At 39.3% G+C, this 25,187-nt stretch overlaps 1 protein-coding gene across 1 annotated transcript; it reads left to right on the forward strand.

Moving 5' to 3' along the window:
• Positions 1–15,794: 15,794 nt before the first annotated feature.
• LOC125476683 lies at positions 15,795–23,458 on the forward strand (the record flags this gene model as incomplete). The annotated part of the gene is made up of 4 exons (XM_048583018.1): positions 15,795–16,286; positions 17,175–18,531; positions 19,006–20,674; positions 23,254–23,458. Coding segments are annotated over 4 exons (3,723 nt in total), but the record flags the coding sequence as incomplete, so codon positions are not given.
• Between the last annotated feature and the right edge of the window lie 1,729 nt (positions 23,459–25,187).

Genomic DNA, 25,187 nt, shown 5'->3' on the forward strand with positions numbered 1-25,187 from the left:
TAACTCCAGAAATTGTGTTCTTTGTGATACATATATGTGAGTGTTCGTTTTCATGTTTACATCAATCTTCTCACATATACTTAGTGTAAGGTGTGTAGTCAGAAAATCTGAGTGAAATTGAGTGCATATCTTGTGAGGAATTGAGCAAATTCTCTAAGGCATGTTACTACATTCAAAATATGGTTTTAAATGCTTAATTGTGAAATAGTATGTGGTGACTCTGATTAAGAATGTACTTAAGTGTGAAGATGACTAAAATCTGTGGGAATGATGATTTTTAACATGTCATGCGCATTGGAAATCCCTAAGACGGTTGTTGGAAGGTTTAGGTTGTGTTTTACGTGTTTAGTGTCGTTTTGTTTATTTGTTTTTATTCTGTTTTGCTTGAGGACTAGCAAAAGTTAAGTGTGGGGGAGTTTGATAGGAGCATATTTAGGCGACTTACTTAGCTTGTTCTCGTACATTTACGTTATGTTTCTTTAGTTATTTTAGTTCTTTATGCTTCTTTTGTGTGTTTTCAGGATTATAAGACGTGTTTGACGAAAGGATGCATTGTGGAGTGTTTTGGGGCCTTTTTGGAGCACTATTGGGCTAAGGATGGATAGCTTATTCTTGGAGCCCAAATGTTAGATGAAATTGAAGGCCTTGTATGCACTTGAGGACACAAAACAATGGCCCTAACCCAATTACAATCACATTGCCATGGGCTTAACACAAACACCATTCATTGCCATGCAAGAGGGAGCAATTTGGGTCCATTTCATGCACTTAAACCCTAGCCCAATTACACACCATTGCAGCCAAATCCATTCTTTGTCATGCACATTCACCACCAATTCAACCACATGCACTTATTCCTCCATCATTACACACCATTGCAGCCACATGCACAAAACACCATCCTTGCCGTCCAAACACATGCATTTCCCTTGCCATTTTCAGCCATCACACTTCATCATTGCAGCCACCATCCATCTTAGTTGTCAATCACATACTTTCCCATTATATAATTCATCCACATGCATCTTTAACCAACAAACAAATCAGCCACAATGCACCAAAACATCCCATGCCGTGACCTTCCTAGCCATTTCCAGCTTTTCCCTTTACAATTCACATGCATTCCATACTTTTCCTAGCTGTTTTCCATCATTATTTCAGCCACCATTCACCCTTTATTTCACATACACTTCACACAAACAACATTCACATGCATTCACATGCATTTCCAACACAAAATACACTCAAAACCGTGGCCACCTTTGCATTTCAGCATTTCCATTTGCATTTTCAGATTTCCAGCTTTCCAACCTAGCCAAGTCACATGCATTCATTCATAATCATTCACCAAACATGCAGCCACATTTCCACCCACCTCCTAGCTGTCATGTTCCCTCCATTACTCCTATAAATACCCTTGCATTCATTCATTCATTCATTCATTCCATTCACAACACAACACACAACACAAACACACATCCCTTGCCGTGCATACCTTTCCATTTCTGTGCAGTTTTTCTCCTCCATTGCAGCCATTATCCAACCATTTCCCATCCCTCCAAAACACTTCACACCATCACACAACCTATCCTTAGACCTTGTGCTACAACAACGAGGAAGAGAAGAGTGCCTAAACGTTCATACAATTCAAGTTTGAGTTGTTGGAATGTTTAAGCGTTTCTTTGATTTCAATGTTTAATTTCAATTCTCTTTGTTTTGTAAGTATGAGGAACTAAACCCCCCTTAGCTAGGGGGTGATTCGAAATATATGTTTATGCTTGCAATATGTTTTGATTACTTTTAATTACGTTTCATAAGTTGTGAATTCAATTTGTTTAACTATTTGATTGATATCCTATTTATGTATGTTTATTGAGAATGAACGCTTAATTTTCATGCATGAATATGACGCTAGAATATAAGTGAGTTTCACGTAATAGTTATGAACTTATATTCACAAGTAGTGGAGGTTGCTTATAAACAATCGCGTTAAACAAATTCTTGGCATAAGTTTCATGCAATCATAGTAACGAATGCCTCGTCAACACTTATAGTTTTCATGTTGCTTAATGATTCTTGCTTGTATCTCTATTATGCAATTCATGTAGGGAACTTGTGAGGAATGCTTTGGATTGTCGTATGCAATCATCCAATTCATTAACTTAAGGAAAACTTGACGGTTAATTTAAGCGAACCTAATTAACCCGGGGTGTTGAGAATTCATGGTTTATTGAAAAGCAATTAGAAATCGTTTTGTATGCAAGTATAACATGTATAGAGATGAACCCCTTAGCTAGCTTCCCATCCATTCATTTCCGTCCAATCCATATTTACAATTTGTTTTGTTTCCAAGTAATTATTTTAGTTTAAATTCATCCAAATCCAATCTCCCCCTATTTCGTTGAAGTTTTAGTCTTAATCCATCTTATTTTGAATTTTGCATTCTTCGAGTTTAGTATAGTGTTTTAAACTTGTTTTTACGTTTTTGAAGTCAAATCCAAGTGGTTAACAAGCCCTCCTAATCCCCGGTCCAGAACGATCCCTACTTACGTACTTACTACAATTGATAAAAAGAGGGTTTAATTTGTGTGCGTATAAAACTCGCATCATTCATCCACCACCCCCTGGGATTTTTCAAAGGCCATACGCACCAATGCAACCTCAACCACCCCCGGTTCAACCAAATTCAGGTATGTCTTTGGATAATGATAAAGTTATTCAATTACTCACCTCTTTGACGCAGGGAGTACAAAATCAAACCAAAGAGATGCAAAATAAAGCTAAGGAGGTGGATGAATTGAAGAAGCAAATAGGGCAAGTACTGGAGTTCATGGGGTAGTTTAGAGAACAAGGCAAACTGCCTAGTTCAACCATTGTGAATCCAAGGGGAGGATTTGAAACTGCCAAGGTTATTACATTAAGAAGTGGCAAGAAAGTTGGAACCGACCCACAACCATCCAAAACAAGCCAAAAGGAGGACAAAAATGTGCTTTAAGAAGAGGAGGAACATGGCTAAGCCACGGCAAGAGTAGAACCACCCTTGCCACAGCCATCTAGAGATCCCAATTCGTCCAATTCATCCACCACAGGTAAGTTAGGTCCAAATTCTCTTATTATTAACCTTATTCCACCCAATGTACCTTTCCCTCATAGATTCATGCAATCAAAGAAAGAAGAGAATGACAAAGATATTCTTGAGACATTGAGAAAGGTACAAGTCAATATTCCACTCCTTGATGTAATCAAACAAGTTCCAAAGTATGCCAAATTCTTGAAAGAACTTTGCACAACAAGGAAGAGGATTTCGAATAAGGAAGTGGTAAGGGTAAGTGGGAATGTTTCAGCGGTTTTACAAAGGAAATTACCTCCTAAATGCAAAGATCCAGGTAGTTTCACAATCCCTTATGTTATTGGCAATACTAAGTTTGAACATGCCATGTTAGACTTAGGTGCATCCATTAATGTCATGCCATACTCTATTTATTCATCTATGAACTTAGGAGAGCTGAAAAATGATGGTGTTATTATTCAATTAGCCGATCGTTTGATAGGAGCATATTCATGCGACTTAATTAGCTTGTTCTCGTGCATTTATGTTGTGTTTACTTAGTTGTTTTAGTGTTTAAGGCCACTTTTGTGTATTTTCAGATTATAAGGCCAAAGTGTGCAAGAAGATGCAAATTGGAGTCTTTTGGAGCGAAAGAGGAATGAATGAGTTGAAGACTTGAAGAAACGACGAATTCCTACGCCAACGATGAATTCTTACCAAAACGAAGAATCCTACTCAAACAAGGCTTCCTATTTTAGGAAAGTTGACCCTAAGTTTCCCGTTTTGGTAACCTTTCCTAATTCTAAACGTCCATATTTTCTAGCCACTTTATAGGCCTCGTATGCACTTTAGGACACAAAACCAAGGCCCTAGCCCTATTTCCCTTCCTAGCCGCACCTTTATATTTATGTTTTAATTTCCTATTTTCGTAAGCCTTTGATTTAATTTTAAATAAGCTAGGGTTTATTTTCTAAAACCCTACATATTTTTACAACCTAGCCGCACATTATTCTCTATTCTCCCATTCATTTTATTCGGCCTTCACACACAAAACCTTGCAGCCACCATCCCATTTTATTTTATTCCCAATCCGTGCATGCCCTTTATTTCCACCTAAAGACCCGTGCATAATTCTACATTTTAAAACCTATTGCATCAGCCGCAAAAGCATTTGATTGGATTTTCTTTAATCAGCCACACATCCACCATATCTCATAATTCTATGCCGTGGGATCCCATATTGATTCCAGCCGCAACTTTTGATTCATTCCACCAAAACCTATGCATATTATTCACCCAAAATCATTCAGCCACGGGGATACCCTAATTCACTTCCATCCGTATCCATTCTCCCCTAATACAATATTCAGCCATTCTTTCCCAGAAACCAAAAACCCTTGCAGCCGCAAGCCATCATCCCATTTTTTCCAACCTGCCGTGCATATCCCCTCCATTCCATAATTCTTATATAAGCCGCAGCCACCATCCATTCCTTCCCATATAAATCTTCCCATTCTCTTCATAATCCGGATTCACCCTAATTCTCCAATTAATAAATTATTCAGCCACCATACTTCCATGCTAAAAACAAACAGCCGCAACACCATCCAAGTATCACAAACAGCCGCATCAAATTCCCCTGCCATTCTAACCTTCTTCCACACCTTCCCCACCATTGCCGCACCACTACACCTCCCTAAATCCATCCCCAACCCAAAATAACATCCAAATCATCCATTTAACCTCACTGCCGCAGCAAGGAGAAGAGGAAAGAGGACCTAGACGCGCAGAAATTCAAGTGGATTCGTTGGGCGTTCTAGGTGTAATCCATCCTTTGTTCTTTATGTTTAAATTCAATTTTATTTTTCTTGTTGTGAACATGAGAGGCTAAATCCCCCTAGTTAGCTAGGGGGTGATTCGAAACCATGTTTATGCTTGCAATATGAATTGATTACTTTTGGTTGGAATTTCATAAGTTGTGGATTCAATTCGTTCATCTATTTGATTGATAGCTTATTTGTGTATGTTGATTGAGAGTGCACGCTTAGTTTTCATGCATGAATATGATGCTAGATTATGAGGGAGTTTCACCTAATAGTTACAATCTTATAATCACAAGTAGTGAAGGTCGCTTGAAAACGATCGCGTTGAATGAATTCTTAGCATAAGTTTCATGCAATTCATAGTAACGAATGCTTCGTCAATGCTTATGTTTTTCATAGAACTTAATGATTCTTGCTTGTTTCTCTACTATGCAATTCATGTAGGGAACTTGTAGGGAATGTTTTGGGTTGTCGTATGCAATCATCCAACTTAATAACTTGTGGAAAAACTGATGGTTAATTAGTGCAATTCACAGTTAACTTGGGGCGTTGAGTTTCATAATTTATCGAAAGACCAACTGAAAATCATTTTGTATGCAAGTGTAACATGTGTGGAGAAGAACCTTCTAGCTAGCATTCATTCCATATTTCATCACATTCATCTTTAAATTTTGCCTTTAAATTACAATCGTTGCATTTAGTTTAATTTCGTCAAAACCTCAATCCCCCTTTACTTTAGTGTCCAATTTAGTTAGAAAGTGTCTTAGTTTGTGTTTATAAGCGTTTGGTATTCTTTGAGTCTTTTGATTTGTTTTAGTGTTTTATTGTTTAGCTTTGCATTCTTTGAGTCTAGTTTAGTGTTTTTAACGTTTGTTTTACGTTTTTGAGTCAGTTTCCAAGTGATTTAGTAATCCCTCCTAATCCCCGGTCTAGAACGATCCCTACTTATTCATATACTACAATTGTCACAAGAGGGTTTTAATTTGTGTGCTAACTTAGTAACGCACCAAATTTTTGGCGCCGTTGCCGGGGATTAGCAACTTTGCTAATCCCTTGGTTCTTTTCTTTTTGGTTTAGTTGTTTTCGTTTTAGTTTCTAACTTAGTGTTGTTTTCTTTGTTTGTTGTTACTTTTGATATTTGATTTAGTTCTCTTTCTTTGATTTTAGGTACTAGAGAAGTAAGATATGGATTTATCTAGCATTCAAGCTCAATTGGCAAATCTTACTTCTCAATTATCGCCGTATGCCGAAAGGACCACAATGCAGAGTGTCCCTACATTTGGTGCTTCATATAGGCAAGGATTTCAAGCCAATCAATGTCCACAAAGAGATTGGAGGGATCATTCAAACTCTATGTGGTGGGAAGCTCAACAAGTTCAACGTGAAGCATATTGGCAGCCATATGAGGAGTTCTATTCAAGACCGATGCAGCCACCACAACTTCATATGCAATATGCTCAATTAAATTCAAGTTCGTCAATAGATTATAATCAAATTCTTAATGAATTAAATTCTTTGGTGCAGGGGTCACAAAATCAAGCCAAGGAGGCTCAACAAGAAGGATATTGGCAGCCATATGAGGAGTTCTATTCAAGCCCTATGCAGCCACCACAACCTCATATACAACCTGCCCAAACAAATTCAGGTGCGTCTTTGTATAATGATACGCTTATTAAGTTACTCACCAATTTGTCTCAGGGGCAAGAAAATCAAAAGGAAGCAATGCAAAATCGAGACAAAAGGTTGAACCATTTAGAAAAGCAAATTGGGCAGATAGCGGAATTCGTAGGACAATTTCGTGACCAAGAAGTGGATGAGGAGCTGCTAATTGAGGAGGAGGAAGAAGACATGCACACGGCAAGGGTAGAACAACCCTTGCCGCAGCCCCCTAAACCCTCTAAACCACCCACCACAAGTAAGGACGTCCCAATTTCATGTTATTCTGATGTTATTCCACCCAATGTCCCTTTTCCTAGCAGGTTTTTGATTCCCAACCAAGAAGAGAGTAAAAAGGACATCGTGGAAGCCTTCCCAAAGGTGCAGAATGCTATTCCAATTCTTGGTGCAACACAACAAGTTTTAGATCGTGTTGAATTCTTCAAAGGACTTTGTACACCAAGAAGAATGATTCAAGAGAAGGTAGTGGCTGGAGAAGATGTAGAAGGCATCAAAGAGGACATATTTGAAACCACAAAACCCAAAGAAGTTGAATTTGATGACATTGGACAAGTCATAACCATCACATGCAATCTGGCCAAGTCCAATATCCCTGAAACTTTCAAAGGAGTGGTGTTTGTCATTGAGTTCTTGTCGGACAAAACAAGTAAGTCATCTTCTCCAAATTCCATTACATTTTATACTAACTGGCTGATTTTGATGAATCAGGCACCTACACTAGAATTCAAACCAATGCCGGTTCACTTCAAGTATCACCTTCCATTCAAGGATCCATTTTATGCCGTGAGCCCTAGTGGAGATTAAAAGAAAGTTTCGTCCGGCTGGAAGACGTTAAAGCAAGCGCTTCGTGGGAGGCAACCCATGCAATCAATAAAGGAAGAACTTGGGAATCGCTCCACACTCAGATTTGCGTCCCTAAACCCTTTCCTTTGTTGTTTACTGTATGTTTTGTTTAATGTTTTCAATTGTGTCTAAAACATTGAGGACAATGTTTAGTTTAAGTGTGGGGGGGTAACATTCTGTTTTGAGATATTTGTGCATGAAATTCGTAGGGTTTTACCACCTAGCATGTCTAAACTTGTTTCCCACTGTTTTTAAGTGTTTTTAAGCTATTTTAGAGTGTTTTAGAGTGTGTTGACTTAAAAATCCGAAAATACCTTAAAAATTTGAAAAATTGTGTTGAAAAACCCAAAAAGAGTTGTTTTTGTGTGTTTGTTTGTGTCGTAGGTCACCTTCCAACGCAATGATGAGGATTTGGTTTTAATTGCATGATGGTTAAAGAAAGTTACCAACATGGTTGGACGTTTGATATACTCTTTGGTTTATGCTTAGTTGTAGTTATAGTTTACGAATTCACATGTAATCACAAAAGAAAAAATTCAGTTTTTGTAACATGCTTGAAGGAAGGAACTTAAACAAACGCTACATCCCTGTGAGACTTGAGCCTAAACGTTATTTGGAGAGTTATAATCTATGCATATTGTTTTCTAAAGTCGTTGCATGATCTCATTATTCTTTGCTTGGTTACTACTTAGAAGGCGTTTCATCATTTAGTTCCAAATGCTAGAACTCATGCCCATTTCATTCAAAGCATGTCATTGATTTGCATACCACATATTCAAGATGAAGTTGTGTAGTGACCACCATCAAAGCCAAACAGCCATGTGCCCTTCACTCATTTTGTGTTTAAGTTTAACCCCATTGAGCCGTGTTAGCCCATATTCTTTGTTAACCCGCATTATCCTCACCTAGCCTAGATTAGGACCATCCTTACCCTTGTTCTTGAAGCATAGTAAGCAATGAATTCCTTTTGATTAATGTGTTGCAGGAAATAAGTGTGGGGGAAGGATTATTGATGTGAGTTATGTGCCATAGGCACGAGAAAAAAAAAAAAAAAAAAAAAAAAAAAAAAAAAAAAAAAAAAAAAAGAAAAGAAAAGAAAAAAAAAAAAGAATGAAAAAGAGTTGAAAAGAAGTAAAAAAAAAGAGTTTCAAAGTATTGGTTGTTGAAGTAAGGGCCCAAAACAATGAATTAGGCCCTAAGAGTTGTTTGAATCTCCCCTATTTGTCTGAAAGTTGATTTTTGCATTCTAAGGGAATTCTAGGTCTTAATTTCATTACTTTACTTACTATTGCTTAAAGAACTTTTGTTTATCCCTACCTTTCCTTGTTAGCCAAAACCCCAAGCCCCGTTACAACCCTTGACTTCTATCTTGAGTGGTGTGCATTTCAATTGTGGAGTTTGAATTTGGTATGAGCATATGGTGTCACTGGTTCTCGCATCTCAGTAGTAGCATTCCATTCATGAGATCATATCTAAACACGTGTAATTACTCCAGAAATTGCTTTCTTTGTTATAACGTATGTGAGTACTAGTCTTTCATGTTTACATCAATCTTCTCACATATAACTAGTGTAGGGTGTGTAGTCAGAAAATCTGAGTGAAAATTGAGTGCATAACTAGTGAGGAATTGAGGGAATTCTCTAAGGCATGTTACTACATTCAAAATGTGTTTTAATTGATTAAATGCGAACTAGTGAATGGTGACTATGATTAAGTATGTGCTTAAGGGGAAGTAAGACTAAAAGTTATGTGCGTAATGATCTTTGACATGTCATGTTTCATTGGAAATCCTTGAGGCAAACGTTGGAAGGTTTAGGTTATGTTTTGTTTGTTTTGTTGCGTTTTGTTTACTTCAGTTGTTTTGTTTTGCTCGAGGACTAGCAAAAGTTAAGTGTGGGGGAATTTGATAGGAGCATATTCATGCGACTTAATTAGCTTGTTCTCGTGCATTTATGTTGTGTTTACTTAGTTGTTTTAGTGTTTAAGGCCACTTTTGTGTATTTTCAGATTATAAGGCCAAAGTGTGCAAGAAGATGCAAATTGGAGTCTTTTGGAGCGAAAGAGGAATGAATGAGTTGAAGACTTGAAGAAACGACGAATTCCTACGCCAACGATGAATTCTTACCAAAACGAAGAATCCTACTCAAACAAGGCTTCCTATTTTAGGAAAGTTGACCCTAAGTTTCCCGTTTTGGTAACCTTTCCTAATTCTAAACGTCCATATTTTCTAGCCACTTTATAGGCCTCGTATGCACTTTAGGACACAAAACCAAGGCCCTAGCCCTATTTCCCTTCCTAGCCGCACCTTTATATTTATGTTTTAATTTCCTATTTTCGTAAGCCTTTGATTTAATTTTAAATAAGCTAGGGTTTATTTTCTAAAACCCTACATATTTTTACAACCTAGCCGCACATTATTCTCTATTCTCCCATTCATTTTATTCGGCCTTCACACACAAAACCTTGCAGCCACCATCCCATTTTATTTTATTCCCAATCCGTGCATGCCCTTTATTTCCACCTAAAGACCCGTGCATAATTCTACATTTTAAAACCTATTGCATCAGCCGCAAAAGCATTTGATTGGATTTTCTTTAATCAGCCACACATCCACCATATCTCATAATTCTATGCCGTGGGATCCCATATTGATTCCAGCCGCAACTTTTGATTCATTCCACCAAAACCTATGCATATTATTCACCCAAAATCATTCAGCCACGGGGATACCCTAATTCACTTCCATCCGTATCCATTCTCCCCTAATACAATATTCAGCCATTCTTTCCCAGAAACCAAAAACCCTTGCAGCCGCAAGCCATCATCCCATTTTTTCCAACCTGCCGTGCATATCCCCTCCATTCCATAATTCTTATATAAGCCGCAGCCACCATCCATTCCTTCCCATATAAATCTTCCCATTCTCTTCATAATCCGGATTCACCCTAATTCTCCAATTAATAAATTATTCAGCCACCATACTTCCATGCTAAAAACAAACAGCCGCAACACCATCCAAGTATCACAAACAGCCGCATCAAATTCCCCTGCCATTCTAACCTTCTTCCACACCTTCCCCACCATTGCCGCACCACTACACCTCCCTAAATCCATCCCCAACCCAAAATAACATCCAAATCATCCATTTAACCTCACTGCCGCAGCAAGGAGAAGAGGAAAGAGGACCTAGACGCGCAGAAATTCAAGTGGATTCGTTGGGCGTTCTAGGTGTAATCCATCCTTTGTTCTTTATGTTTAAATTCAATTTTATTTTTCTTGTTGTGAACATGAGAGGCTAAATCCCCCTAGTTAGCTAGGGGGTGATTCGAAACCATGTTTATGCTTGCAATATGAATTGATTACTTTTGGTTGGAATTTCATAAGTTGTGGATTCAATTCGTTCATCTATTTGATTGATAGCTTATTTGTGTATGTTGATTGAGAGTGCACGCTTAGTTTTCATGCATGAATATGATGCTAGATTATGAGGGAGTTTCACCTAATAGTTACAATCTTATAATCACAAGTAGTGAAGGTCGCTTGAAAACGATCGCGTTGAATGAATTCTTAGCATAAGTTTCATGCAATTCATAGTAACGAATGCTTCGTCAATGCTTATGTTTTTCATAGAACTTAATGATTCTTGCTTGTTTCTCTACTATGCAATTCATGTAGGGAACTTGTAGGGAATGTTTTGGGTTGTCGTATGCAATCATCCAACTTAATAACTTGTGGAAAAACTGATGGTTAATTAGTGCAATTCACAGTTAACTTGGGGCGTTGAGTTTCATAATTTATCGAAAGACCAACTGAAAATCATTTTGTATGCAAGTGTAACATGTGTGGAGAAGAACCTTCTAGCTAGCATTCATTCCATATTTCATCACATTCATCTTTAAATTTTGCCTTTAAATTACAATCGTTGCATTTAGTTTAATTTCGTCAAAACCTCAATCCCCCTTTACTTTAGTGTCCAATTTAGTTAGAAAGTGTCTTAGTTTGTGTTTATAAGCGTTTGGTATTCTTTGAGTCTTTTGATTTGTTTTAGTGTTTTATTGTTTAGCTTTGCATTCTTTGAGTCTAGTTTAGTGTTTTTAACGTTTGTTTTACGTTTTTGAGTCAGTTTCCAAGTGATTTAGTAATCCCTCCTAATCCCCGGTCTAGAACGATCCCTACTTATTCATATACTACAATTGTCACAAGAGGGTTTTAATTTGTGTGCTAACTTAGTAACGCACCATCGTTCTAATGCATATCCAAAAGGAGTTTTGGAAGATGTTTTGGTGCAGGTTAATCATTTAATCTTTCCGGCTGATTTCTTTGTGCTTGGTATAGAAGATTCGGCCAATTCTCCATCTTTGTCGATCCTCCTTGGAAGACCATTCATGAAAACAGCCCGCACCAAGGTAGATGTGTTCAAGGGGACGTTAACAATGGAATTTGATGGCGAGATTATTGATTTTAACATTTTTGAAGCTATGAAGTATCCTATTGATGATCATTCTTGTTTTTCTATTGAAATAATCGATTCATTGGCGCAGGAATATCTTGATGACCTCAATGAGGATGCCCTTGAAACAACCATTACAAGAGGAATAAGGCTTAAAGACCAAGGTACATAAATCATGCACACTCATGGCAAGAATGAGAGTTCTTTTGCCGTGCCCAATGGTGCAGAAGTGGAGATGGTGGCTGCCCTTGAATCATTGCCACAACATGTGATTCAGGCACCCTCCCTCGAGCTTAAACCATTACCAAATCACAGCATTGGAGGAGGAAAAACTAGTTCGGGTGCTGAAGGAGTACAAAACAGCCATTGGATGGACTTTGGCCGACATTAAGAGGATAAGTCCCACAACATGCATACATCGCATACTTTTAGAGAAAGGGGCCAAACCAACTAAAGAGGCTTAACATCGACTCAACCCTCCAATATGGAAGTTGTGAAGAAGGAGATTATCAAGCTTCTTGAATGTAGAGTGATTTATCCAATTTTGGATAGTCGTTGGGTTCCACCAATCTAAGTTGTTCTAAAGAAATCTGGAGTCACTGTGGTGAAGAATGAAGAGAATGAGCTTGTGCCCACCCGTATACAAACAGGTTGGAGAGTTTGCATCGATTATAGGAAGCTTAACGCCACCATAAGGAAAGATCACTTCACTTTGCCGTTCTTTGACTAAATGCTTGAAAGGTTAACCGATCACTCTTTTTATTATTTTCTTGATGGTTATTCGGGATATAATCAGATTGTTATAGCTCTAGATGATTAAGAAAATACCACTTTTACTGGTCCATTTCGTACTTTTGCTTATCGTCGAATGCCATTTGGTTTATGTAATTGATAGGAGCATATTCATGCGACTTAAATGGCTTGTTCTCGTGCATTTACGTTATGTTTCTCTAGTTATTTTAGTCCTTTATGCTTCTTTTGTGTGTTTTCAGGTTCTAAGGGCTTAAGGAAGAAAAAAGATGCATTTTGGAGCATTTTGGAGCAAAATTGGGCTTGGAATGGATGGCATATGATTGGAGCCAAAATGTTGGACGAATTTGAAGGCCTTGTATTCACTTTGGACATAAAACAAAGGGCCTAGCCCATTCTCTCTTAAACCAAGCCCTTTGCCATGCATTTCCTTCCAATTCCAAAGCCCACAATCAATTCAAAAGCCATGCAAATCCATATTCAACACCCTAAACTACAAGCATGCATCATCTCACCAAGCAATCAAACAAGCCACATGCATGTCACTTTAATCATTCAACCACATTCCCACTTTCCTAGCTAACCCTACATGCATTCTTTATTCACTCTTCATCATTGCACCACAAATCATTTAACCCACATGCATTCATAAATCATCCACACCTTTGTGCCATGCACATTCATAGCTTTCCCAACATAATTCACATACATTCCATTCCATCTCCCACATGCACATTCACCCCTTTCTCCATACCAAAACCGTGCATACACATTTCATTCCATTCATCCATCATTCATCCATCTTCCACCCCCTTTAATCATTTAACCCACATACATTCACAACACACTTCACTTGCAAAACAATAACCATTCACACACCAAAACATCCATGCCGTGCATCCCCTCCACATTTCAGCTTTCCAAATGTAATTTCATCAACACATGCATTCATTATTCATTCACCTTGCATTTCAACCCACATGCACATTTAATCATTCAACCTTGCAGCCACCTTTACACCCCATTCATCCACAAACATGCAACCAACACATTTTCACCAACAAACAAACATCATTGCCGTGCACTTCACCTTGTGAAATTCCAGCATCTTCACATGTATTTCTAGCTTTCCCTTGCATTTCCACCACTCATTCTTCATCATTTCAGCCACCTACATGCATTATTTATTAAACTTTTCATCATTACATCCAGAAAATGAGCAAGAAAGCTTCCCAAACACATGCTTCTTCAACAAACAAATCAGCCCACATGCACCATCCTTTCCTTTGCCGTGGGATCCCTTTGGCCCCCTTGTGAAAATTCCAGCTTTCCACCCACTTTCCTAGTCTTTTATCACATGCATTGCAGCCATATGTTCCCTCCACTACTCCTATAAATACCTTGCATTCTCATCATTCAAGGCATTCCTCATTTTCACAACACAACACTCTTCAAAATCATCCATTCTTCCCCCTTGGCCGTGAGTTTCCCTTCCATTTCTCCTCCATTTCTTCCATTTCCATAAATTCCCCAATCCATTCAACACACCAACAACATCCCTTAAACCTTGTGCTACAACAACGAGGAAGAGAAGAGTGCCTAAACGTTCATACAATTCAAGTTTGAGTTGTTGGAATGTTTAGGTGTTTCTTTGATTTCAAAGTTTCATTTTAATTCTCTTTGTTTTGTATGTATGGAAGAGAAGAGTGCTTAAACGTTCATACAATTCAAGTTTTGAGTTGTTGGAATGTTTAGGTGTTTCTTTGATTTCAAAGTTATGAGGAACTAAACCCCCTTTAGGTAGGGGGTGATTCGAAACTATGTTTATATTTATGAATTGATTAACTTTCGTTGGAATTTCATAAGTTGTGGATTCAATTTGTTTAACCATTTGATTGATAGCTTATTTATGAATGTTTATTAAGAATGTGCGCTTAATTTTCATGCATAAATATGACGCTAGAATATAAGTGAATTTCACCTAATCGTTATGAACTTATATTCACAAGTAGTGGAGGTTGCTTATAAACAATCGTGTTAAACATATTCTTGGCACAAGTTTCATGCTCATCATAGTAACGAATGCCTCGTCAACACTTATAGTTTTCATAATGCTTAATGATCTTTGATTGTATCTTTATTGTGCTGTTCACGTAAAGAACTTTTGGAGAATGTTGTGAATTGCGTTGCGCAAACCCATCTAATTCATTAACTTAAGGAAAACTTGACGGTTAATTTAAGCGGACCTAATTAATCCGGAGTGTTGAGTTTCATAATTTATCGAAAGACCAACTGAGAATTAATTTTGTATGCAAGTATAACATGTGTGGAGAAGAACCCCTTAGCTAGCCTTCATTCCATTCATTCCATCACAATTTCATATTTACATTCCGCTCAGTTTATTAACTTGTTTTGTTATTTCAATTTTCGTCAAATCAAAACTTTTCCTCCCCTTTTACTTTCTTGTTCTTTAGTGCTTTGAATCTGTTTAGTTTGTGTTTTAAAGTATTCTGAATCAAGCCATAATCTTAAATTCGTCCAAAATTAGTTTTGAGTCTTTTGGTTTGTCTTAATGTTTTAACGTTTAGTTTCACATTCTTTGAGTCTAGTTGAGTGTTTTATATTGTTTTTACGTTCTTAAGTCAATTTAGAAGGTTTTAGCAAGCCCTCCTAATCCCCGGTCCAGAACGATCCCTACTTACATCCATACTACAATTATCAAAAAGAGGGTTTAATTTGTGCGCGTATAATTCTCGCATCAAATTTTGGCGCCGTTGCCGGGGATTAGCAACTTTGCTAGTCCCTTTTCTTTATTTTTATTTTCGTTTGTTTTTGTTTTTCGTGCATTCTTATTTCAGATTCTTAGTTTGTTTGTTTTCTTGTTTTTCAGGTACTGTGTATGACTCGTAGCTCTCGGCCTATTATAGAGAACATCTTCGACTTTGACGGTGATTTTGAACGCACTTTGAGGAGAACGAGGAGTCAACAAGAGCCACCACAACCTCCACCACAACCTGGGCTTGAAGAGGACGAAGTAGGTGTAGAAGAAAAGCCCACTGACCAAATTTTTGAAGAAGAACAAGCCATGGCAGTAGATAATAGAACCATCAAGGAGCTTTCGGCCTCGGGTTTGGATAATGCATTGCCTCTTTGTATCCAATACCCCACGGCTGCAGAGGGGACGACTGAGGTGTTTGAACTCAAATCCAGTTTGTTACACCATATTCCGAAGTTCCATGGCTTGTCTATGGAAGACCCCAACAAACACTTGAAGGAGTTCGAGGTGGTTTGTTCGAGCATGACCCCCGTCACTGTGGATGGGAGTATATTGAAGATGAAGGCTTTTCCATTTTCACTTATGGACAAGGCCAAAGATTGGCTCTACGAACTAGCCCCAGGAACGGTGACTTCGTGGGAGAGTATGAAGCGTGCTTTCTTGGAGAAATTCTTCCCTACTTCAAGAGTGATTCTCCTACGGAAGAAAATTAGTGGTATTCAACAGAATTATGGTGAGACATTCCCGGCTTATCATGAGCGCTTCAAGGGCCTTGTAGCTTCATGTCCTCAACATCAAATGAAGGAGGAACTTCTCCTTCAATATTTCTATGAGGGCCTCATTCCTATCGAACGTCAAATGCTTGATGCCTCAGCGGGAGGAGCATTGGTGGACAAAACACCAAGGGATGCCAAGATTCTCATAGCCAACCGAGCACTCAACGCTCAACAATATGAAGGAGTGGGCCAAAGGGAAGCCCCACGGCAACAAAGTGTAAATGAGGTGAGTGCTATTTCTGAAATTCAATCACAACTTGCTAATCTTACTTCTCTTGTTTCTCAGGTTGTGATTGGTCCAAAAGCACAAGAACACCAAGTTTGTGGCGTGTGCTCAATTCAAGGGCATCCATCCGACAAGTGCCCTCAACTAATCGAGAATGGTGGGTGGGAATCTGCCAATGCAATTGGTTTCCAAGGACAAAATCACAACAACCCATACTCGAACACTTACAATGCCGGATGGAGGGACCATCCAAACTTCAAATGGAGGGAGCCACAACAAGCTGCCCAACAAGGAGGATTTAGGCCAAACCCCCCTGGTTTTTATTCCAAGCCGTATGCACCCCAACAATCCCAACAACCTTCGACATCATCTCATTCAGGTACGTCCTTGGAAAGTAATCAAGCTATGCAATTACTAACCTCTATTTCGCAGGGGTTGCAAAATCAAAACAACCGGATAGAAAATAACGAGAAGGAGATGATGGATATGAAGAAACAAATGGGGCAGATTTCTGAGTTCCTTGGACAGATTAGAGATAAAGGAAAGCTTCCTAGCTCAACCACAGTCAATCCAAAGGGAGGATTCGAATCCGCCAAGGCCATCACCCTAAGGAGTGGAAAAGAAGTTGGGACCGAGCCAAACAATTCCAAATCTGCCCAGGAAGTAGATGAAGAGACGACACAACCTAAGGAAGTGTCTAGCTCACCCACGGAAAGAGTGAAAAACCCAATGCCGTAGGCCTCCAATCACCCTAACTCGCCCAAATCAGGTAATTTAAGTTCAAATTCATGTACTTCACGTCCTAATCTGCCCAATGTACCTTTTCCTCGCAGGTTCATGCAAGAAAAAAAGGAAGAAAGCGAGAAGGATATTCTTGAAACGTTCCGGAAAGTGCAAGTGAACATACCGCTTCTCGATGCAATCAAACAGGTTCCAAAGTATGCCAAATTCCTCAAGGACCTATGCAATGCAAAGAGAAGAAGGGCAAACAAAGAGGTAGTTAAGGTAAGCGAGAACGTGTCCGCTGTTTTGCAACGTAAACTACCTACCAAGTGCAAAGACCCCGGTAGTTTCACGATTCCTTGTTTGATTGGACATAATCGTTTTGAACATGCCATGCTTGATTTAGGTGCATCCATAAATGTCATGCCTTATTCCATTTATGCATCAATGAACCTTGGCGAGTTAAAACAAGATGGCGTTATAATTCAATTGGCCGATCGTTCTAACGCTTATCCCAAGGGAGTCCTTGAGGATGTTTTAGTGCAGGTCAATCACCTTATTTTCCCCGCAGATTTCTATGTTTTAGACATGGAGGATTCAAGCCATGCTCCATCATTACCAATCTTGCTAGGCCGTCCCTTCATGAAAACAGCAAGAACAAAGATTGATGTGTATACGGGAACATTGACCATGGAGTTTGATGGGGACATTATTCATTTTAATCTTTCTGAAACCATTAAACATCCAATTGAGGACCATTCTTGTTTTGCTATTGATATTGTTGATTCTTTGGCACAGGTGCATTTGGATCAAATGAACGAAGATGCACTTGAAGTAGCCTTAACCCACGGCATGCAATCTGACCATATTGCCGTACCCCCTTGTGATGAAGTACTTGAAATGGTCGCTGCCCTCGAGTCATTGCCCTTCCACTCTGGTAAGTCTCCAATCTCACTTTTAGATTCAATTTTGACTAACAAGTTACTTCCATCTACTGAGCAGCCACCTACACTTGAGTTAAAGCCATTACCTAGTCACTTGAAGTATGTGTTCTTAGGCCAAGATCAAACGCTACCCGTCATCATTTCAAACTTAATCACGGCTCAAGAAGAAGACAAGTTGATAAGGGTGTTAAAAGAGCACAAATCTGCCATTGGATGGACTTTGGCGGATATCAAAGGCATTAGTCCCACCACGTGCATGCATCGCATCCTTTTGGAGGAGGAAGCCAAGCCATCTCGTGAAGCTCAACGTCGCCTTAATCCACCTATGATGGAAGTAGTGAAAAAGGAGGTTATAAAATTACTTGATTGTGGTGTTATGTATCCTATTTCTGATAGTCGTTGGGTGTCACCTGTCCAGGTTGTTCCAAAGAAGTCTGGTGTCACAGTGGTGAAGAATGAAGAACAAGAGCTTGTCCCCACTCGTGTTGTGACTGGTTGGCGTGTTTGCATTGATTACAGGAAGTTAAATGCCATGACAAGAAAGGATCACTTTCCATTACCATTCCTCGACCAAATGTTGGAAAGGTTAGCCGGTTATGAATTTTATTGCTTTCTTGATGGATATTCCGGATATAACCAGATTGTGATCGCTCCGGAGGACCAAGAGAAGACAACATTTACGTGCCCCTTTGGCACTTTTGCATATAGACGCATGCCATTTGGCTTGTGCAATGCTCCGGCAACGTTTCAACGATGCATGGTGAGTATATTCTCTGATTATGTGGAAAAGATTATTGAGATATTCATGGATGATTTTAGCGTGTTTGGCAATTCATTTGATCATTGCTTGAATAATCTGACTTTAATCTTGAAACGTTGCGTTGAAACGAATCTTGTACTTAATTGGGAAAAATGCCACTTCATGGTTAAGCAAGGTATTGTTCTAGGCCATATCATTTCTGAAAAAGGCATTGAAGTAGATAAATCTAAGGTAGACCTTGTTCGCCACTTACCCTCTCCAACTTCGGTTAGAGAGGTTCGTTCGTTTCTTGGCCACGCAGGTTTTTATAGGCGTTTCATTAAGGATTTCTCCAAGATTGCACAGCCACTATGCTGGTTGCTTCAAAAAGAGGTGGTTTTCGAGTTTGATGAAGCATGCTCCACGGCATTCAAGCACTTGAAGGAAGCTCTCACTTCGGCTCCTATTATCACACCTCCAGATTGGAGCCTTCCATTCGAGTTAATGTGTGATGCGTCGGACTATGCCATTGGTGCTGTTTTGGGACAGCGAAAGAACAAGCAACCCCACGTTATCTATTATGCTTCTAGGACACTAAATGATGCTCAATTAAATTATTCAACCACTGAGAAAGAATTACTTGCTGTGGTTTTTGCATTAGATAAGTTCCGACCTTACTTACTTGGTACTAAAGTTGTTATTTTTACTGATCATGCAGCTCTCAAATATTTTCTCACGAAAAAGGAGGCCAAGCCTAGATTGATTCGATGGATGTTGCTTCTACAAGAGTTTGACATTGAGATTCGGGATAAGAAAGGCGTGGAGAATGTGGTGGCTGACCACCTAAGTCGAATGGTACATGAGGAAGTAGCGCGAATTTCTGAAACCTTTCCCGATGAGCAATTAATGTCTATCCAGGTAAGTGAGCCTTGGTATGCTGATTTGGTTAATTTTCTGGTGTCTAAGCAAGTTCCTAACACCTTAAGCAAGGCTCAACGTGATAAATTAAAAAAGGATGCACGTTTTTATGTTTGGGATGACCCTTATTTGTGGAAAATATGCCCTGATCAGATTGTGCGTCGTTGTGTTCATGAATCTGAATTTAATTCCATTTTGAGTTTTTGCCATACATATGCATGTGGTGGACACTTTGGCACACAACGCACCGCGTTTAAGGTTCTTGAGAGTGGTTTTTATTGGCCTACATTGTTTAGAGATGCTAGGGCTTTTTGCTTAACATGTGATAGATGTCAAAAGACTGGAAGTATAGGCCAAAGACACCAAATGCCGCAAACCCCAATCCTTGTTGTTGAAATCTTTGATGTTTGGGGTATTGATTTTATGGGTCCATTCCCTATGTCTTTTGGTTTTACGTACATTTTACTTGCCGTTGATTATGTGTCAAAGTGGGTGGAAGCTAAAGCCACCCGAACTAACGATTCTAGAGTTGTTGCAGACTTTGTAAAATCTAACATTTTCTCTAGATTTGGGATGCCTCGAGTGCTCATAAGCGATGGTGGGACTCATTTTTGCAACCGCACCATTATAGCATTGCTCAAGAAGTACAACGTGATGCATAAGGTTTCCACACCTTATCACCCCCAAACCAGTGGCCAAGCCGAAGTTTCAAATCGAGAAATCAAGCAAATCCTGGAAAAGACCGTTGGGCCGAATAGAAAAGATTGGAGCTTGCGCTTGGAGGATGCACTATGGGCCTATCGAACGGCGTACAAAACGCCCATTGGTATGTCCCCATTTCGGCTAGTCTATGGCAAGCCGTGCCATCTACCCATAGAGCTTGAGCACAAGGCACATTGGGCGGTCAAGACCTTCAATATGGATGTGGACGCGGCTGGAAACCATAGGAAGCTACAATTGAGCGAGCTTGAAGAGATTAGGCATTGATAGGAGCATATTTAGGTGACTTACTTAGCTTGTTTTCGTGCATCTATGTTGTTAATTCATATTTGTTTTAGTAGTTTAAGCCATTTTCGTGTGTTTTTAGGTTCATATGGCTAAGGAAGCAAAAAGATGCATTTTGGAGCATTTTGGAGCAAAATTGGGCTTGGAATGGATAGCATATGCTCGGAGCAAAAGGAATGGACGAAATTGAAGACCTAAAGACCTTTTGTTTGAACAATATCAAGGAATCCTACCTATTCTAGGTCACAAAACAATGTCCCTTCCAACATTGTTACCCTTGCCGTGTGTCCCTTGGTGTTTCCCTTCCTTGCCATGCAAGGAAGGGCCTTGTTTCCCATTTTAAACCATACACTCACTCACTTATCACTACCATTTACTTATCACTCAACATATCATTCATTTATCACTTAGCATATCATTCATTTATCACTCACTTATCAAACCACTCACTTATCACTACCATTTACTTATCACTCAACATATCATTCATTTATCACTCACCACAAACCATTCACTTATCACTTATCACACCTTTTCTCCAACCTTGCCATGCATCACATGCATTTCCAACACACTCAACCCCTTTAACAACCCCACACCTTGACATTATTCTTTCATCCACCCACCACAAATCCAATCAATGCCGTGGCTCTCCATCACAATTTCAGCTTTCCCTTTACATTTCACATGCATTTCCACCTTGTTCATACTTTCCTATTTCATTATTCATTCACTTTGCATTCTTTATTTCAGCCACATAATCATTCACCCTTGCCTTTCCACAATCCCATTCATCAACACATACATTTCACATGCAATTCCAACACAAACAACAACCCTTGCCGTGTACACCTTATGCATTTTCAGTTTTCTTCTTTGTTGTTGCACTTGCATTTTCAGCCACATATCCACTCACATGCACCCTTTAAACATTCCACCATAAAGCCACATGCAATCTCATTCATCCACCATACATTGCACATGCTTTCACAAGCTTTAACCAACACACAAAACAGCCAACACATGCACCAAAAACTCCTTTGCCGTGGGTTCCCTTTGGCCCCCTTGTGCAATTCCAGCTTGCATATGCTTTCTTAGCTGTTTGTTCATCATTAATTAGCCACTTGCATGCTTAAACAAACAGCCATTCACACCTTCATTCTCCTATAAAAGCCCTTGCATTCTCATCATTCAAGGCATTCCTCATTTCATACAAAAACACACCATTTCCCAAACCCTTGCCGTGCATCTCCTTCCATTTCTGTGCAGTTTTTCTCCTCCATTGCAGCCACTATCCAACCACTTCCCATCCCTCCAAAACACTTCATACCATCACACAACCTATCCTTAAACCTTGTGCTACAACAACGAGGAAGAGAAGAGTGCTTAAACGTTCATACAATTCAAGTTGAGTTGTTGGAATGTTTAGGTGTTTCTTTGATTTCAAAGTTTCATTTTAATTCTCTTTGTTTTGTATGTATGGAAGAGAAGAGTGCTTAAACGTTCATACAATTCAAGTTTTGAGTTGTTGGAATGTTTAGGTGTTTCTTTGATTTCAAGGTTATGAGGAACTAAACCCCCTTTAGGTAGGGGGTGATTCGAAACTATGTTTATATTTGCAATATGAATTGATTAACTTTCGTTGGAATTTCATAAGTTGTGGATTCAATTTGTTTAACCGTTTGATTGATAGCTTATTTATGAATGTTTATTAAGAATGCGCGCTTAATTTTCATGCATAAATATGACGCTAGAATATAAGTGAATTTCACCTAATCGTTATGAACTTATATTCACAAGTAGTGGAGGTTGCTTATAAACAATCGTGTTAAACATATTCTTGGCACGAGTTTCATGCTCATCATAGTAACGAAAGCCTCGTCAACACTTATAGTTTTCATAATGCTTAATGATCTTTGATTGTATCTTTATTGTGCTGTTCACGTAAAGGACTTTTGGAGAATGTTGTGAATTGCGTTGCGCAAGCCCATCCAATTCATTAACTTAAGGAAAACTTGACGGTTAATTTAAGCGGACCTAATTAATCCGGAGTGTTGAGTTTCATAATTTATCGAAAGACCAACTGAGAATCAATCTTGTATGCAAGTATAACATGTGTGGAGAAGAACCCCTTAGCTAGCCTTCATTCCATTCATTCCATCACAATTTCATATTTACATTTCGCTCAGTTTATTAACTTGTTTTGTTATTTCAATTTTCGTCAAATCAAAACTCTTCCCCCCCCCCTTTTCTTTCTGTTCTTTAGTGCTTCGGATCTGTTTAGTTTGTGTTTTAAAGTATTTTGAATCAAGTCATAATCTTAAATTCGTCCAAAATTAGTTTTGAGTCTTTTGGTTTGTCTTAATGTTTTAAATTTTAGTTTTGCATTCTTTGAGTCTAGTTTTGTGTTTTATATTGTTTTTACGTTCTTAAGTCAATTTAGAAGGTTTTAGCAAGCCCTCCTAATCCCCGGTCCAGAACGATTCCTACTTACATCCATACTACAATTGTCAAAAAGAGGGTTTAATTTGTGCGCGTATAATTCTCGCATCAGGCATGAAGCGTATGAGAATGCCCGGATTTACAAGGAGAAGACCAAGGCCGTCCATGACAAGATGATTAGAGGCAAAACTTTCTCAATTGGGCAGAAAGTGTTGTTATTCAATTCTCGTCTTCGATTATTCCCCGGTAAGTTACGTTCAAAGTGGGTTGGCCCTTTTATTGTCACTAATGTTTTCTCTCATGGTGCAGTACAAATCAAAAGTTCAAGGACGCAGCAAGAATTCAAAGTGAATGGGCATCGATTGAAGCCCTATTACGAGACGTTTGAGGAGCATGTCGTGGAGGAGGTACCCCTCCATGCCGTGGAACCTAGTCAAGCTTAAACGGAGGTACCGTCCGGCTGCAAGACGTAAAAGAAAGCGCTACTTGGGAGGCAACCCAATACAGTGAATAAACCTTGTTCATTGATTTCCGAGTGATTGTGAAAAAAAAAAAAAAAAAAAAAAAAAAAAAGCTTGTTCATTAATTTTTGAGAAATTACAATTGTATAAAAACATGGCAGAAAGATGGAGTCTTCACAAAGGTTGTGTACTTGAGGCCCCACTACGTGGCAACACTCTCGGAACAAGAGGCATCGGAACAGGAGGTCTCGGAGCAGAAGGCATTGGAGCAAGAGGCATCGGAGCAGAAGGCATTGGAGCAAGAGGCACCAAAGATAGATCATTCAAGGCCCCAAACCTTGGTGGAACGCTGGATGACCCAGGAAAGAGATGCCTCTGGAAGAAAGCTGCAAGCCGTTGACGGTCATCAAGCTCATCCAGCTTCCTCTTCATGCCTGTTGAATAATTGTTGGCAAGCACGTGCAAACTTCGGTTCTCGTACTTAAGCTGTTTGATCTCCTGCTTAAGACTCTCCACCTCCGCCATCAAGGATTCAACCTGTCGGGAGCGAGCAAGAAGGCGTTGGCCCATGTTGGACACAGAGCCAGTGCACTGAACACTCAGAGCCAGGGATTCTTGAACGGCCAACTCATCGGACCGTCCTGAAAGCAGCTGACTGTCTTTGGGAGTGAGGAGGTTCCGAGCCACTATCGTAGCTGTTGTGGGATCCGTCATCACAGAGTCCTCATCTGTAAGAGGGCCATGGGAAGATAAGAAAGACGGGCACCATACCTTACCCTGATGAGACGCGACCGGATCACTGCTTAGACTCAAATCTAAGCAAAGGTTTGATGGGTTGGATGAGCTAGCCATTGTTCACGAAGTAAAAAGAGAAAGGGTGGACGGAGTAGATTTTCAAACGGGCCGGAGACGATTTCTGGGCAATTTTCAAGTGTGCATGCTAGAGGTGATCAATCACCTCTATTAAAGGAGAGGCGTTCACCAATTTAGAATGAAGAGACACCACTCTTCAGAACCGGAATTTCCGGCGTAAAGATCACCAGCTCGTCAGACGCAATCCCAGCTTTTCAGAAGACGCGTGGAAGGCAAGAAATCAGCTGCACACTTTAGCCGACAAATGTGGGAGACAAAGCCGAAAGCTCCCGGCTTTCCAGAAAGCGTGTGCATATTTGTCGAAAACTCCCGGCTTTGCAGAAAACGCGTGCCACGTGTCAAAAGATCTCAGACAGAGCCGCATCCGTGATGCGAACTAAGTAAGCACACAAATTAAAACCCTCTTGTGACAATTGTAGTAAAGATGCAAGTAGGGATCGTTCTAGACCGGGGATTAGGAGGGATTACTAAATCACTTGGAAACTGACTAAAAAACGTAAAACAAACGTTAAAAACACTAAACTAGACTCAAAGAATGCAAAGCTAAACAATAAAACACTCAAACAAATCAAAAGACTCAAAGAATACAAAACGCTTATAAACACAAACTAAGACACTTTCTAACTAAATTGGACACTAAAGTAAAGGAGGATTGAGGTTTTGACGAAATTAAACTAAATGCAACGATTGTAATTTAAAGGCAGAATGTAAA

This window comes from the organism of the source record quoted next, unplaced genomic scaffold (genome assembly GCF_019419815.1).
Source record: "Pyrus x bretschneideri cultivar Hongxiangsu unplaced genomic scaffold, Pyrus_bretschneideri_v1 Contig2, whole genome shotgun sequence".
Taxonomy (NCBI): domain Eukaryota; kingdom Viridiplantae; phylum Streptophyta; class Magnoliopsida; order Rosales; family Rosaceae; genus Pyrus; species Pyrus x bretschneideri.